The sequence below is a fragment of the Leuresthes tenuis genome, unplaced genomic scaffold, assembly GCF_036924035.1.
Source record: "Leuresthes tenuis unplaced genomic scaffold, fLeuTen1.0.hap1 SCAF_15, whole genome shotgun sequence".
Taxonomy (NCBI): Eukaryota; Metazoa; Chordata; class Actinopteri; order Atheriniformes; family Atherinopsidae; genus Leuresthes; species Leuresthes tenuis.
Window position 1 is genome coordinate 20,062,173 of NW_027325369.1, and position 18,182 is coordinate 20,080,354.

Consider the following 18,182-nt stretch of genomic DNA (forward strand, 5'->3'; position numbering starts at 1 on the left):
AGGGAGAAAGGAATGATTTTGTGCTATTTTTTGTTGACAACACTTTAGGGGTATTCTGTGCGTTCCTCCGCACTGCATCCCATTGGTCCAGATTCCTGTCCATCATTGTACTGACCACTCCTCTCCGCCCTCCTTGCCCAAGTATGCGCGCTCATTGGTAATTCCATTGGTCTCATGAAATACCAGCTGGCCAATAAGCGTTGAGGAGGACGGACCCTTTCCGGTGGAACGCTCTCTCGCGCCTACAGTGGTGGAATCGAACGTCCCCGAGCGCACACGGCGTAGAGGAGAGTACGGCGCACGAGTCTGTGGAAGGGAGATAACGGTTTCCTTTTTGCCCCCTCTCCACTCAAACAACAAGAACCAACGAAACCTGAATTTCAGAGGGGCTTATAGAGTCTTCTGCTCTCAAGGAGGAGGGAAACGAGGGATTGGAGCAGCAAGTTTTTTTTTTCTTTTTCGTTTTTTTTTCTCTTTTTCTTAAAGGAGGATTCTGTGTTTCGCGGTGGTTTATTCTCCGCTCTCGCCGCAAAGATGATGGTCGGAGAGGTCGAAGTGAAGGAGCGACCGAGGCCGAGTCCCGACTATTTAATGCAATTATTAAACGAGAAGAAGCTCATGACCAGCCTGCCAAATCTCTGCGGCATCTTCACACACTTAGAGAGGCTTCTAGATGAAGGTAAGTTGCATTTTGGAGACACATAGTAGACCCTGGGGAGGGGGATCGTGACCACGGTGCAGTCCGATGTCGGTACAGCTTCTCTGGGTATATCCCCTGCTGCATAATGTCAGCCAGGCGCACACTAGTAGCGGTCCCCCTATACCGTCTGTCGTCTGTGGCAGACATAGTAACACCCCAGAACTTCCAACGAGTTATGCCTCACATCCAGCTTTAAGAAATCTAGTTGTATCTTGTTTCAGCCCACAGCGAGATGTGGGTGTGTTAAGAGTTACGGTTTAGTGTTAGTGGAGTTTGACGAGGTCAAAACTTTGTCTAACTCTCGAAGAAAGAGCAAAACTTGTAATACAACCAGCAAAAAATGTAAAAAAAGCTTCGAATCCCACTTTAGGGTGAAGTAGACCTCCGTTAATTTAGACGGGGCCTGATTCCACATGTTCAACAGCAGTTTAGCTCGGGTTAGCCACATTTTAAGCTAGCGAGCCTGGGTGTCTGCATTCCGCTGAACTCTTCAGACTGGCGGTGTTAACTTCACCACGTATGTCATTAAAAAAAAGAAGAAGAAGAAGAAAAAAGACAGCCAGTGCTTTGAATCACATTTGTTTAGGTCGAGACCTGCTACACTGTTTGGCGCTCACTTTCACAGTTTTTTTGTGTCGAGGGTCGGGTTAGCTGTTACCCAGCGGCCGAGTGAAACACCACGGAGGAATGTGTGCTTGTTGCCCAAACAATGGCCAGAGAGTTGCTGCCGCTGGGAGGAGGAGGAGGGGGTGCACGGAGGTTATTTCAGCCGTCCAACTTTTTCATTAAACGTGGCGCTTTATCCTTTATCTCCTTCGCTTCTCAAACATTTGTCCTTAAGCGAAGGTTTGCTTCTTTAAAATATATTTCCTTCCCCTTTTTACAAAAAAAAAAGGACGTCGTGTTTTTTTTTCCTTTTTCCTCTCTTTTTTTCTTCTTCCCGTCCAGTAGAGATTGCCCAACGAGAACTGCGTCGCCCCATTTTTTTTTTTTATCGGCGCCGTCCAGACAAAAAACATTTGCAAGCCGACATCTGTTTCACCGCGTCTCTGATTTGAGCTCATTCCCAGGCTCCGACAAATGTGGCTCATTGCTTCGTTTCTGTTGATATGATCAACAACATAAGCTGGTATAAGCGGAAGGTTGAAATGTGGTTTATGTCAGTGAGCTGGGGACACTAGAGAGCGCCACAGCCCCCCCTTGCAGACTGTCCCCGCGCTGTGTGGAGTGTTGGACATCACGGTGAATAATACCAATGATAATAATAATAATACGCCACGTTTTATTCGTCTATAAACTGGTGATTACCTCAGGCAGCAGGGGCCTTAAAGAGCGACGCATGCCTCGGTGGTTTCGGTCGCATGTCTGGATAAGCAGGCTCTGTAGTATGTACTTGCTAAACCGGTCTGAAAATATTTTCTGTCTTGTCTTTCGAGCTGATGAACGAGACATTGAAAAGAGACAAACATAGCCGTTTCCTACCGTCTACCAATAGGAAACTACAATAGGGTAATTATTTGTCGACATTAGACAAATTAAACCTATTTGTCGGTGCTTTATCTGGATAAATGACGCTCAAGTTCAGTATTACAGGGATCAAGAAGAAGTTGTAAATCACTGTGATCTCATCTGTAAAATCCTAATACTCTTCTCACCCCATAAAAGCTTGTTTTAAAAGAGATATTTGCGTTTTGATTTAAGGAAGGAAAGGAATGACTTTTTAATCTTTTAAAGGGTCAAAGGTGAGGTTTAAAAAAAAAAAGTCAATAGTCCATGAAATAAAAGTTTTATTAGATGCTTTTGTAGCTTTAAGGGGAACTTTGTTGCTCAGGGTTCAGAAATCAGACCTGTAATGCTGTGGATGGACTTTTCCCCCCGTCTGGTGTTTATAGGAAATAACAACTGGGACGTGTTCAGCGTCCCAACCCCGGTCTCACTCCTCCAAAGCCGCACGTCTTAGGTTTACAAGGGTTTCCACAGCACCCGTCCAAACTTTACCCTGCTGCCAAAAGTGGTGTTTGTGTGTGAGATGACAGCCATGTCGATGTAGGAAGCCTTTGGTGAGAGGGTTGTTTGGTTTGGTCTCAGTGTGGACAGTGTGTTCTTATGTGATGTTTGGGGCCATTCTCTCCTCGCTCCCTACCCCCATCTGGTGTAAACTGTCCCCGACATGTCCAGTACAATCAATCCCAGAACTGATGATGTCTAAGATGAGTCTCTTGCCTTGGCTGAATACTTTTCAATGCACATTATGTTTGTTTTTGATTTGTTGCGTTTTAGTGACCAGTGCGACATCCAGTTAAGCAAGACGGTGTCGAGGCTCAAATCTTAGTTTGATCCAGCAAGTTGTTTTACTTGGAGTGCAGCGTTGTCTCACCTGAGCTTGTTGTTTACCTCTCAGCCAGTTCTGTCCCGGTGAAAGCGGCTGCCTTGTCAAGGCAGCAAGGAGGAGTAGATGTTACACTAAGTTACACTATGTTTCAGGCAGAGGTAGAGACGGAGCCGATTCACCAGGAGTTCTGGTTTAAATATAAACACAGTATTACGCAAGTTAAAAGTTAAACATGATCCTTATCCGTCCACAAAGCTGTACGGTGCTCGAAGCGATTGCGTCGTCCGAGAAACTACCATGACAGCACATCTCAGTTGACGCATTGTTTGTGGACTTCAATGTGACCGAATGGCTTAACTGCCTTCCGTGTCAGGCCTCAGCGCTCCTAATGTGTGCTCAAATGTGACCACTTGCAGTCGATCACCTCTAACTTTTCCCCCCCGAGTTCGCCCTTCTCACAACAGCTGCAAACCCACCCATCATTCTTTTGCATGTCTACACAGCTGTTTCCATAGCAGAAGAAAGCCGACACCACCCTTGTGTGCGATGGCTGCTCCCACCCTGCTCTGGGAGCATGTGTGTGCGGACCCCCCCCCCCCCCCCTTTACTTTCCCAATATGTATGTCGTCCCTCAAGGTCATTCTGGCCAATTGACGGGCCTCTTTTGAAATCCCCTTGCGTTGCAGTTGTTCATCTCCCTGAGGTGACACCTGCTGTGGAGATTTTTTTCTTTCTTTTTACGATCTGCCTGCCAACAAGCTGCTTCAAATTGCTATATTTTCTCTTGGCAGATGGAGACGGGCAATATAACATCTAGAGATGCAGCATGGCATTGTCGGAGAGTAGCATAGCGCGAGAGACTGGGAGGACTTTTTCCTTTTCTTTATTGTTATGAAATGTGCCTCCTCCTCCCTTTACCAGTCCCTTACAATTAAAATAGTATGAGATATCAACTGAATTTGCTCAGTTTTTATTTCTTTTTGGTTAAAAATGTGAGAAATTTGTCCATGTGAGCTGTCGTCTTTAAACCCCCCCCAGAACAGGGGCTGCAGCAGCGCGAAGGTAGATGCTGAACAGCTTCAGTTTTGCTTAATCTCGCCCAAAGCAGACCACCAAGCCGTGGGAAATTTTGAAGATACTCTTCTTACCATCTGGAAGTTTCAGCCAAACGCATCTGTTTGGCACCTGAGACAGAAGTACACAGTGGAATGGGATCAGGTTCAGGCGGTGGCTTCCGAGTTGTATCCAGAGCAAGTTTTAAAAAAAAAAAACGACAACTATCGTTGGTATTGTTGGCTTAGTTTGGACTGAGAGAGCAAGCCAGTTGAAAATGTGATGTAACAGTACTGAAAAGATGCATTTCACTTCTGGCCAAACAAACAAACGTACTTTTGAGTTTTTGTGCACAGATTAAACAGCCCATTGTTCTGTCTCGTATTGTGTGGTGAGCTTCGTGGAACCATCACACAGTGTGCACTGCGGTAAATGTCCCATTTGTTCCCGACTGCATCATCGTACAGTTGAGTCTACTTGTGTGTTATAATTTAACAGGACATTCCTGAGAGAGCTGTCAGTGTTTGGAGAACAAACTGTCTGCTGTCCACTGTGGTGTCTCTGTCGGGAACCGGTCCCTTGAAAGCAGCTGTTTAGAGAACAGATTGTGATGGGAGAACGCTAGAAGTCTGCATCCTACCTGGTGTTCCCTTTTTTTGCTCTTTATACGTCTGTATGCCAGGGCCCTACTGTACTTTCCCACTCTAGCTTGACCCTTAACGCTTCAGGCCGAGCCCTGTAGTAACCTTTGACGTTCAATCAATTTAGGAGCTGACAAGATTAAGCAGAGCCCACAAAGTGAGACACTGCTTAGCTCTTTGAGGGAACACAGATGGAGACTGACAGAAAGAGAGAATTGGGGGTGTTAGGCCACGACTGTTGTTGTGAGCAGAAACCTGTTATACCACAACCCTGTCTTTTCTCCTCACACTCTCCCAAAGTACCAGTTATAAGCTGGAATTTAATTAACCAAGAGCCATTCTGTGAGCTGGTTTACTGAGCTGCAGCCACCAGTGAGAAAGCAAAATTGAATGCTTTGTGCTGTTTTTCTTTGTCTGCTACTACCTCACCCTTATGTGGTCCTTCTCACACAGTCTCTCCTCCCCAGTAATAAATTAGGTGGTGGCATAAGTCTGACATGGCGAGGTGGGAGGTTTGTATCAGGACCTAGTGATGCCTTCCCCGTCTGTCTTGCTCATGCTTATTTATTTATTTGTTATCCAGGAGCCCCGCCACAGCGTGGGTGCGAGCTTTGGTGTTATGACTCCCATCATCAGGCCTGTGTTGCTCCTCTGGCCCACCTCTCTAACCCCAGCAATGTCGATTCCCTAGTGGATGCTGTGTGATAAAGTCATCCAGTGACAGCTCCACACTCTTATCTTAGGACTCAATCCCGTGAGTGCTGGGGCCTCCTTATCACTGCTGCCTCTGCCTGGTCTCCTGTCTTACGCCCTGCCCCAACTGCCTGGCCGGCTATCTAACAGACGGTTGCAAAAAGACTTAAGTGTTCTCTATACTGCTGCCTGTTAGACAACACGTTGCTGGAGGCCATTTATTTCTCCCCCCCCCAGGCATTTAAAAGCAGAACAGTTGTGTTAAATGAATAAGGTAACCAGCAGCACAGGGAATATTCTTGAATGAATTTTGCATTGTGTTTTGTGATGAAGTGAGATTTGTGTCTGTGAGTGTTTACTCCATGTTTACAAGATGAAGAAAAAGCATTTTAAGTGGAAGATAGAGGAGTGATGCTGTACTTGTTGACTTGTTCTTTAAATTGGGTTGCTTACTCCTGTTTCTGAACTTTGGGCTCCTCCAATTGCTCAAATTCTGTCACTTTTTCTTTCTTTTTTTACACTATTTTTCTCCTACTTTTTCCTCTTTTTAACTTTGTTTTTTGTCTGACTAAAACCTCTGCGGGAAGCCATGCCTATTTCAGACAGGAAAGCACCATGGAGAACGCAAGTCAGTGGTTTGTTTTTCCATCTGACAGACACGGAGAGGGAGGGGGAGCTGTTTTCTTGCTGTGGTGACAAGAGAAGCCTGCTTTTTTTTTCGTACCCTTCTCAACAGAGAGGGGTCTGTCTTTCTCATTCTGATGACTCCTTTGACTTATTTTGATTACGTTATGAATCGACTCTCATCACACGCTTCGGTGAAAAAGCGGCACACACAATATTTGTCAGTTTGAAATGCCGGCACCACCCTTTTACATTCCTTGACTGTTTCACATATCTCTCCCACTTGTGTTGCTCATAGAAATCCCCTCGATCCTGTTTTTCTCTCTTAGTTTTCTAGCCTCTAAACCGTCAGGACGGATATAATGGCTGACAGCGAAGTTTCTCAGGAAATCATATCACCATTTAAGGTTTTCCCCCCTCATTTTTATCATGGAGGTTTAAAAAAAATGGAGGTTGAATGCTCACTCTATTCCTCTTCTGCTCACCCACCAGTCTGCATTCATTTTCTCCCTCCTTTCAGAGGAGGAATGGCAAGCGAGCGTTGGCAGCCAGCTCAGGAATTTCACCGGGAGCACAGTCGGAGCACTTAACCTCCAGCCTGATGTTTGTTTTCCCCACACACACTCTCTCTGTCGGTGGATTTTTGCGCAGCTTAACACGAGTGCCATTTTAACGCATTTCAACATCTACCTTGCCTCGCATATTTAGAAATGTTGCAAGAAGAGTTTCAATATCTTTGGTTCACGGCTGTCAAGAGGGCACTTTCATGTAAATATCAGAGTCCGCATACCTTGTTTGTTCAACACGGCACCATATTTGCACATTTACCATTTAACGTTGCCACATTTTCATCTAAACCTAGGAGACAAGTTTCATCAATCACATCCTCTTAAAAATGACCCAGAAGATCAGTCTGTTTGTCTGGATTTGCCTTGGTTTCTCACTAGTCACAGGCCGGACGATAAATCAAGTATGAATAATTTAAGTGTCTCTCTGCAGCCCGTGTTGTTTCTTTGTGGTTTTTCAAGAGCAGGTAGTGCTGTCATGATCTCCCCTCAGGGCCAAAATAGTGTGATGCCAACAGGAAATAAAATGTCTCTATTGCACACTGCCATCCAAGCAATGTTTTAGAAATAAGGAGAAAATGCAAAATCGTGAAATGTTTGGTCAATAATTAACATGGATTACGATAAAGTACTGAGAGGCAGTATCTGGGTTCCTTCAGTAGCCGTGTAAATGATTGCAGACATGGTTCTTTAGTTAGTATATGAAGGGATTTAGAGAACAAACAAAATGGCTTTTGAAAATGCTTGTGTATGTGTTTAGTGACATCTGTGTTACAGAAGAGTTGCATCAAGGAGCCATTTGTTGTTGTCACTTGTTGATCTGTTGTAGTCAAATCTCTCTATTTCCCACTCAGATTTATTCCTATTTGCCCAGTGGGCCTGAAAGCCTTACAGTGAACATAAGATCTGGAGAAATTCCTGTAGCCCAGTCTTTGTGAAACCTCACAGAAAACTCAGCGGTGTGTTTGCTCATCTATATTGTTTTCCAGCAATTTCACGTTGTCCATGAGGATAGAAGAGTGGTGTTCTTTATAACTTTTCAGTTCCTTGAATATATCTCATTTTCCTTTTGTCATTTTCTTCTTCCTCTATATGCTCCGTGTGTCTTCCTGCCATTTCTGGTTGGAAGTCTGTTGTTGTTATTCTGGTCACCATGTACCAGCAGCACTGTTCAGTGGGAGTGATAATAACATTCTGTAGTCTGGATCTCTTCAGCTTCAACACATTTCAGCATCGTTTCCTACACGTCCGCTTTTTATTTTTTTGTCACATTAACCGCATACAGCTGTGGTCTATGTTGTGTTTGATACATTTGTAAATGCGCTATTTGAGAATTTTTGACTGAAGTTGGTTATTTTTGGTCTACTCTTAACATATAGACTTGTTTTTACTTTACATTAAATGGTTTGTAAACTCTACACACGCATCTTATCTTGGATATAGATCATCTCTGATAAAGATGCCATGTTTATTTGTAAGATGTTGTCCCTTTAGATTCCCCTGATCTTGTTTTGTATAAAATATTAATTGGAACCTTGGGATAGATTTTCAGTACTAAGGAGACAAAAAGGTGTTATAAGTGCCTTCATTGGACTATTTCAAGTGGTAATTTGAGATTAAAGTGCTGACAGCAGTGATAATAAGATCTGAAGTAGTGTGTTAATTAAGTTCATGTCCAGTCTTAACCCTGAAAGTGTAATTCATCCTTTCAAGAAGAGCAACTTTTTTTGAAAACCTCCACAATGGTGTCAAAACAAGTTATCAAAGAAGTTGTTTTACATAAGTTACCTTTGACATTTTTATTTTTTATTTTTTTTGCTTAATTTTAAAGACTTTGACATATCATGACTTTTGTACGTGATGTAGAGTTATGAAAGCAGGTAAAAGAGGAGAGTCGCATTTCCTTTAAAACTCGTTTTTCCTGTTTGTACAAATGACTTTTTTTTATGACAAGGAGACACATTTCTTGGAGCATTTCATGTCACTAAGAGCAGATTTTCTTCACTATCCGCGATGCAGCTGCTTGGTATTCTCAGTCTAAGTGACACTATAGTTGCTGTCTGTCCCAGCTCCAGTTACATGTGTTGCACAGTTGTGTTTTACAGTGGATGTCTGTCCCATGGTCTTGTGCTATAATGTAAAACATGGTTTGCTCAGCATAATTAATACCCATGTGCGACGCATTCGACTGCAGCACGTGAACTAACTCAGTTAGTCTGCAACTGCGTGTAGTCGGTAGTTTTTAGTGCAGGTTGTCTGTTTGTGTTTAGGCTGAAGTCTGTCTGTCTTCATCAGTGCAGTGGTTAGGAGGAGATTACAGAGCAGATACAATGGGTGGTTTGTATGATTAGGCTCTAATGGGTGAGACAAAGAGCCTCTGTAGCATTGTGTAAGAGGAAAGACTGACATGAAAATCCACAGATAACTAGCAGGAAAGAATGTGTTGACTATATTACAGGGTTAGTGAGCGTCGCCCTCGTCCCTGCTCAGTTGATCGATTGTGTTCGCTGTGAGCAAAAAAGGCAACCGAGAGCAAGGGGAGGATGGTCTGTGTGATAAAGAACAGTGGGGGGAAACAGAGGATTCCTATGTGCTGTGAATGAGGTCATCTGGTTGGTTCTGAGCAAGGCCACTGACCCCTCCTCAGCTCTGCATGCCACCCCTCTGTGTCCCCTCAGCAAATGGTACACAATGGCTTTTTGTGCTTTAATGGGCCAGACACTGTGTCATTCTTTCAAGTTCACATAGGAATATGCACACAAATGCTGTCTGTCAAACAAGCCCAGAACACTGGATTACATTTGTTACATGCTGTATTTATTTATTACTCGGTTAGTTGGTTTTGGCAGAGTGCACAGTGTTGACTGTTCAATGATTTTTATTTATTTATTTTTTTAAGCTGCTCAGTGACGGGGTGTGTGCAGTCATTAATCTTCATATCCATATGTATCATTACTCTCAATGTGAACACAGTAAGATGAGTAACATGTTAAAGAGCAGGAGAGTCTATTTAAAGTGAATCACATGGTCAGAAGTATTGTTCAGAAGAAACTGATGTCACCATTATTGCTTGTAGTAATGTGTATTGCAGTCTGTAAGCAGAGCAAATTTTATGTTGCTTCCCTGTAGCTGTTGCTTCAAAAATGAGTGCAAAAGGAATGGAGATATAAACATTATAGTGAACATGAGATGAATGGGACATGTGTTGAGTCCTATTATGTCAGATCTTAGGTCAGCTAAAATGCTTTCTACTTATCTACCCTGAAAGAGCAGGAATGACTGACTTACCCAGTTTTACCTGAAATGTATTGTTGTTTAAAGTATTGTGGTAAAGAGAATCTCTTCTTCAAGTCATAATGCAGTGATTGTTTGGGTAATATTCAGTAAGTCATTCTGACCCCAGTCATGTTTGTAATTCTGGGCCTTTAATTCTGGATTTGACCTTGGGTCAGAGCTATGACTAATATGTGGTCTTAGCTCTCATTCCGTTACATTGGATCAGAATTGGGCTTTTGGGGGCTTTTGCAATTCTCTATTATTCCTGAGACTCCCATAGCAGTGACTGTGGCATATCTTGCCATGCACTGATGCAGGGGAAAAGGCAGCTGAATAGTCTTATACTGGACTGCAGAGCTAATATCCCGTTAGCACAGCATAACACTGAGTCCCAGTCAAAACAGCAGAACTGAAGTGGCTTTACCAGTGTCCGTCTCATTTGATAATTGCAGCAGACGTAAATGAGCACAGCTTTGTGGAAGTTTCTAATATTTAAGTTTATGACCTACTTCGTGAAGTAGTAATTTGACATAGTCTCATTAGCATCAGAATGAAATTGAATCCAAAGATCCACCTTTTTGCATCTTTTTTTCTTTTAAAGAAATTCAGTTATGTGGAATACAGTTGTTTTCTCTGTAAATATGCTCTAATTCACATAAGAGAGTTTCTTTTCTTCTTCTTCTTTTTTTTTAAATCAGCCCATTAAGAGTGTCAACTTTTGGTCGCTTAAATCCTTTCCAGACTGTCGCTCTCTCTAATGAAGTTCTGGTTTTATAACCACAGCTTCATCAGACAAAATCAACATTTAGCTAACTTAAAAACGTCTGTGCATTCATTTCAGCTGTACTCACATGCAGGTGTGTCTCACACAAAGAAAGTTAGAGGCAGCAGAGTGTCTTTAACATTTTTACTCACAGTGCACAGTGTGCCGTGTCCTGCTGTAATCGTACCATGACTCAGCTGAACGTGAAACTATGCTGACTGACTGCAAGCACGATGATTTTAAAGATGGAAGGCTTTGACTTTGTTATCAAGGCTTAACCTTTGTAGGTTTTTATTTTTTTACTACCTGCCTTATATTGGTGAATTAAACGAGCGACCCCTTAAGGGTAAGCATGATTAATTTGCAGCTGAGGATGAATGGTGTGTTCACAGGCAGGGAGAGGTTGGTGTGGGCAGGTGTGGGCATGAGCAAGGTGCCAGCTGCTGTTGACACCTTAAGGTGTAGAAGAGTCTGCAAGGAGACGGAGTTGTCTCTTTCTGTCCCCTTTAATCTTCCTCCTCAGTCCCCTGTTCTGGCGTTACTCTACTCTCCACCCCACCCCTCCCCTCCCCTCCCCTCCCCTCTCATCTCCTCTTCTCTGCTTTCCAAGAGTGTAGTTATCTGATGCAAGTTTAGTCTGTTGTGATGGGAGTCCTTCCCTCAAGTTTATTTTTATTGAGCATCTGACACTTTAGATGAACTAGGTCCTGGTTTGTCTGCTCTCTTCCTCGCCCATCTCCACGCTGTGCTTGCACCTCAGACAGGCACTTACAGTTTGGGTTGCCCTCTTCTTTTCCTCTTATGACTTTCCCCTCTGTTTTAAACACGCACATGTGCCTTTTGCCTTCCATTTTGCTAATGCAGTGTTGATATGAGGACTGTTTGTTGTCATAGCGTTTTCCAGCAGTATAAATTCCCCCATTGGAATGACTCATTTCTCTTGGCTTTGTCTTTTCACCTATTTATTTTAGCAGTGACTACAGCTTCCATCACTCTTTTTTCTGGTCTGTCTTGCAGTCTCTTCTTTCATCTTCTGTTTCTTTAGATTTTATGTATCCTCACCAGCTCTCCTCTGCCATTTGTTTTCTCTGTTGCCGCTTCCCTCTGTACTTGTTTGTGAGAATATGTGGCAAAAATCCAGCCTTGGGGCTACATAGCCTCTTTCATGAGAGGACCAGTGGTGGCATTAAAGGCCTGCAACACGGTCTGTCAGTTTGAATCAACCCAGCTCTCGCTGTCTGCGCACAGGATCGTACTTTGTGCTCAGTTCTTCACTCACTGACTGCCAGACCCAGACGTCAGTTGTGAGAGACAACATGCCCGTACCCGTTGGCTTTAATTGTGTACATGCATATGCACTTGCAGATTAGTTAAGCCCTCACGCTCAAGCACTTTGAGACAGATCAATGTTTAAAAGCTTAACACCGGGGAAGCTTGGTTAAAGACGGTTGAGTCACCATGAAGGGTTCTTGTTTCCTTTTATCCTTCTCCTTCTCCTCCCATTTTATGCTTCTGACCCAGTTCTTCTCACCCATACAACATTTTTTGCTTTCTTTAGATAGTCAAAAACTGTAATTCATCATGACTGAACAGATCGAGCAGATCATCTCCCAACACCAGACAAACGGAGCAAACAAATGCACAGTCAAAGAGTGGATCTTCTTATGACCCTTCCTCTGCAGATAGGAGGAAGTAGGCTAGTCAGGGCCCCTTCCTTCTTTTATTCATTGTGTGTCCTTCAAGATGGCAAACTTAGCATCGGGAAGTGCATCAGACACCCTGAATTTATCAGCGTCAAGAAGCTGTGCCATGTTTGTTTGTACAGAGAAAATCTACATGCTTGACTCAAGACCATCAGACCCATGTGCAGTCTATTTTTGACACCTGGCCCTGAACTGTTGTAGTTCTGAGAAGGGGCCATATATATCTCTCCAGATATTTAACACATTGCTTGTGTCTCCAATTTGAATTGCACAAGCGTAGGCGTTTCAAGTGATAAGATTACGATTTTGGGGGAATCGGCCTGTCGGGCTGTGACAACAATGAAGAACTGGCACAAAGACACAACAGCAGCTGTGATTTGAGTCTGTGTGCTGTCACACCCAGGGACTGCGACTGGCTGTTAGACTGGAACTTAAGATGGTAGCTACAAGCCCCAGCAGGCCCTGTGCTTAGGGACGAAACAAGCTGATGTACACCGACATGGACACATTCTGTGATGTAACCCGTTTGTCTTCTGCATTTGTAATCCACGTTCTGTCTGGAGTTTTCAAAGTAGAGAATATAAATGCACAGCTTGCTATAATTGGGCATTGCATAAATGCATCGCCATCACTCTAATGCAATTGCAAAATCACTTCAGGGTAGAGCAGAAAAAAGCTGGCCAAATAGAAAGTTTCCTCTCGCTGGAACTGTGGGAGCAACTACAACGGAGCATGAGGAAGATGAATGTAAAAGTGCCAGTGTTATAGCTCAAGTGTTTAGTGGTAACTTGTGTCTGAATGGGTCGGTGGTTGCTTGCAGTGGTTAGAACACTCAGTTGAGTTTACCACAATGTCACACACCACCCTTAGTTTTGTTTCACTGTGGAATTGTTTTGATAAGTTTACGCAGTATTACAACATTAATTTCTGTCCAGTGTTGCGTTCATTTTTGCACTAAGATACGTAAAGTCTTCCCCCGAACATGTAGCGTGTGTGTTCATATAACATCGATGGAGCGAGATCTGACAAACTGAAACAAACTAATTTTCATTAGTTAAATTGAGGCTTTATTTGACCAGGTAGTATATAACTTATTACTGTTAAACAATGGTTAAATCTACGTTTGAAGGCTTTCGTCTGTCATTTTAAAGACTTGTCTCTGGATGATACTAAAAGATGCCACATTTATATCTAAAGCAAGACTTCCATGAGTTTTAGCTAGATGCATGCAGTTTAGCTGGCCGTTGAAGGTGCTCAAATGTATAAAAGCAGGAGGATTATTGTAGTATTGCTTTAGATTTTCAATTCAGTTTGAATTGCACTTCCCTATATTTTATCCATTTTTGCCTTTGCAGATGTGTACTGCTGTTGTCATTTTGAAGTAACACCCTTTTATCCTTCATCCTTAATACTCTGTTTTTTCTTCTTCCATAACTACTGTTCATTTATGAGCTATAACTTTGCTCCATAGACAGATGACGCGAGTAGATAAGAAAACAGCAATGAAGATCTTATCCTCTTATGGCATCAATGCCCTTTTTTTTTTTTTTTATCTGATCACCTCATTCCCTGATCATGAGTGAGGGAAAACACGGTGCTTTTAGCACATTCTGTCACTTTCACACCTATTAAACATCTATTGAGTAAAGTTTTTGATTAATTTATTTTTTCAATCTGTTTGACACTCTCATTGCTGCACTTGAGGCAGGCTTCTTCTGCTCCCATCTGCTCCTTGCTGGTAGTCAGTAGTCACAGTTGATCTAAGTATTTGCCCAAGGTTTACAGTTTAAATGGATATCTTGTCTTCTTCTGTCTGTCTTGTCAGGGTTTAACTGTGGTGGAAACGATTACCTGAACGTGTAAGCATCTGCCACTGCTCACCCCTCATGTAAATCGGTTGGTTTTCGTTGTGCTCTCTGCTGAGTTATGATTACTTTTGGTTGGATGGGCAAATGGTCCCTTTAGGGACAAACGGCAAACATAACAACTTTTTCGTATAAAGGGTAGAGCGCATGGCAGTAGAAAACTGCATGCATTTTTGTATTTAGTTTTATTTGATGTCAGGAAGATGACAAATCATCCTCTTTCCCATTCTTGCCAGTGGTTGTGTGCGTTGTGGCCGAAACCCAGGTGGAGACAGGAAGCACAGTGCATGTTATCTTCTCCTCTCACATTGACAGCGAGGGCCTTTCTTTCCATCCTCTTCCTCTGTTGTTTCCTCCTCTGACAGCTGGACCTTTCCTGCCATTGTTGTGTGACCGCGGGGACAGCTGTGCGTACACTTGCAAAGTACAGTATTTAAATAAACGGTGGCTGGATTTCTCAGATCTTTGCAGTGGTCCATATAGTAGGGACCAGTTATTCTACCAAAGCCTCTGGTTGCCTCTTTGAGTTATTTTATAGCCTTACAAGTGCCAGGCAGGCCATTGAGAAGATATGGGACAAATCTACAGCTTCTTAAGATGGTAAGCAGAGGAAAAGAATACCCCCTTTTTACATCTTCCAAATTCTGGGGCAACTGCAGCAAAAAATGGGGCCAAGGACTGTTCAGATCCACAACTCATACTCAGACACAACACCCCATGGGCTCGCTTCCTGGCTTAACATCCTGTTATTCTTAACATTCCTTATCTTATACTCTCACATCTTGTTGGACTCAAAGCATGCATCCTGTATTTGGTTTTACTTAGCACCCCCTGCTTTGTCCAGGGCTGTGTCCGTGTAAAGCGTTTATGCTCATGTTTATGAAGAGCTCAGTGGACAAAAACTTTGACTTCTGGTGTCTGTGTGATGCAAGTATATCCACAAATTTTTATATATTTATATTATATTTATTTATTCATGTTTTTTTACTGGTTAAAACTGAAGGAAATAAGGCAGACTTTCTGTTTGCATGAAGGCGTAAAAGAGGCAGCTATTTCATTTAGTTTCTTTCCTACTCTGTTTTTTTATTTTTTTTATATATATATTGCCTCAAATTTGTGAAACCATTTTCAGTTCATGAGGCTTTTCTCTTAATGCCAGGCTGTTAAATGACTATTGCTTTGGCTTTCAGTTTAATGCTACATATGGCTCTCCCTTAGATGGTAAAAACAGCAGTAAAATAGCCTGCCTTTGCTTGGTATTTTAGGAGCCTGAGTCTGCATTTGTGTGCATTAGGTTGGCAGTTTCAGCTGAGCTAGTGTATTGGCCTACTTTACAGAGTGAACAAAGAAGAAAGGAAGTACTACCACATAACATTTTCTTTTCTTTCACAGTTGCAAATAATTAGAAATATTTCTCTCAGAAAGAGCTCATAGCTGTCTGCTAACTACAAGTCTGTTTTGTGCTTACTGTAAGGGAATTGTCTCGTGTGAGCGTGTGTTACGAGGACATCGTCATCCATCTTGATTCCTCACCTTGGGGTGCAACCTTCTAAGTTTAGAGGTGTGAATGTGCATGCACAAGATTCCCCCCATCAAAGGTTCCCCCATGCAGAGAGTAATAAACTTTGGCCCCTTGCGGCAGCCATTGAGCGTACTGGGCCAACTCTCCCTGGTAGTTTCACCTCACTCTCTGGCAGACCCCACTGAATGCACAAAACTGGCACTCCTATGGCTCATTGAGCTGCCAGCTTGCCCCCCACCAACTGACAGCCCCATAAAGCAGTTCCACATCATCAAATGAGATGATCCCTTTTTCTAATTTTAGATCAAGGTCCTAATAGCGCTGCTGAAACTGTCTGAAGCACTCGTTTTACTTTTAAATTGAGCAACGGAATACTCCGGAGGTGTAAGTGAGGAGGACAGATTTTTCTCATTCATTTTCACTGAATGTCACAAACTGGATATCAAAGTATTTTTTTTCCAAAAATGGAAAGTTGTTTTACTTTTTAGCTTATTAGTTTAGTTTATATTAGAAGTAGTAGGTCTGATATCAATCCCAACAACAAGACAAAGAAGGCTTGCCAGCATACGTAGTAATACAGTAATTATATCCCTGCTGGATGACTTTTGCATCGTTGATTTTAAAAATTGACCTCTTTGGTCTCAGTAAACTTATAGGACACATTTGGAGGAGCAGTCACTGCACCTGTTCATCTGTGTCTTCTGGTGCTTGAGTTGTTAAATGACAGTTGTTACCATTATCAGACTGAAGTTTAACAAAAACAAAAAAACTTTAGATCAACGGCTCAGGTTAGGTTTGTTTTTAATTTGTATGTAATTATATTTGTTTTTCCATTTCTCTCCAATACTGAGAGCATTTTTGTTGCCAAGACATTTAGTTGAAATAGTTTAAAACGGGTATATTATGGGTGTTAAAGTAACATTAGCTACTCCATTAATGCTTTAATGAAGTCTTAATGGAGTAATTAATGCTGCTGCTACCACTGGAACTACTTGGACTTTGCTTTCCCTGTTTATTTTAGTTCTTCTTCCAGCCTCTGCTTCTTCTTAGTGTTCACATGCTCATCTTTCTAATGTTGATAACCAGTGATCCTCAAACAAAGTGCAGCTCACCGAGAATGTTTCAGTCGACGCAACGTTGGCTGTGACCAGCGTTTCTTAAAGTAGCACCGTTCTTCCAAAGCACTCCGCCACCTTTTAGAGATTTTACTTTAGGTTGACGTTACCATCTGTTGCCAACCCCCCTTTTCTTGTAGATAGTATTGCTCTATCGGCACTGTTCAGATTGTGTTTATAATGCAGACTGAATTAGGGTCTAATCAGACACCGCTGCGATTGTATTACATAATGGATAAGAATCTAAACACCTCACAAACATACAGCGTTTGCCTCATCTCTTCCATCCCTTTTTCTCCCCTTTCTCTCCCCATTGCTGTTTCTCTATTGCCTCCCCTCAGCTCTGCCTTTACTCTGGTCCTTCTCTTCTTGTCTGCCTCATCTGTTTGCTTTGTTTAATCACCAAACTAACATGCTATGACACATTTTTTACAGCACTCTGTTCCCATCACTGCCAACAGGCGCAGAAAAACGCATTCAGCCTGGCACTTTTTCCTCTTGCTGTATGCAGTGACACTGACAACCCCAGAAAGCACTGCACTTGCCACCGATTATGATAAATAGCGTTGCTGATTGCTGTTCTTGGCCATCGCCACACCTACATGTTCCTATTATAGCACAGATATTCTCAGGGCCTCAGCCAGAATAGAGCAGGCGCTAAACTCCAACTTCTCCATGTTCCTGATGTAACTAGAGACATGTTGAAGTCGGTGTTTATTGAGAAAGACTACTTAATGTTGAGTTTTAAAAGTACGGAGTAAAATATTTATGGTATGCCACTGATGAGAAGCCCAGTTTACATTTCTGTTAATGCAACCCAGTTACATTCTTTGAGTTTTTGATTCATATTACCATTGATTTTACCGTTCATTTGGTCTCAACATATGAAATATAAATGTTTTACAACTGGAATTGTAGTAATCGTGATGCTACTTTGGTGTTGTCTGCCATAAGAGGGAGTGTTAACATGTAAAGTTTGCATTACTGATTTCCCCTTTCACTCATCACTGTGAAAAAGGTGAACCAGTAATAGTCGAGGGAGACTCTAGTGATGTGTAATGCACAGCTGCAGTCTGTAATCGTTGCAATCTTTCTCTTTGTCAGTAGACAAAATGTGAACCAGTGGCTAGAAAGGCGAGCTACAAGGATGCAGCACTATTTCCTTCTCGTTTCCTGCTGTATTTGTTTAGCAGATTTTTCTCGGAGGCAGTTTTCCTCCTCCTTCCGTGCGGGGTGTTATTTCTGTGGGTTCACCCTCTCAGGGGAGTCCTGCCTCCAAACACACAGGCTCATTAGCTCGTGTGTGTGTGGGTGTTTTTTAATGTGTCG

General features: G+C 42.6%; 1 protein-coding gene across 9 annotated transcripts in view; it reads left to right on the top strand.

Moving 5' to 3' along the window:
- The first annotated feature begins 228 nt into the window (after positions 1 to 228).
- qkia (QKI, KH domain containing, RNA binding a) overlaps positions 229 to 18,182 on the top strand; it is a 61,110-nt gene continuing 43,156 nt past the window's right edge. For 7 of the 9 annotated variants that reach the window (XR_011907686.1, XM_072365225.1, XM_072365221.1 and 4 more), the window contains exon 1: positions 229 to 679. Coding sequence is in view for 8 of the 9 variants with exons in the window: in XM_072365225.1 (XP_072221326.1) it covers positions 535 to 679 (145 nt within the window). In the remaining variant the exon portion in view is untranslated. The remainder of the gene's footprint in view (positions 680 to 18,182) is intronic. The other 2 variants (XM_072365223.1, XM_072365227.1) reach the window with 1 other exon arrangement.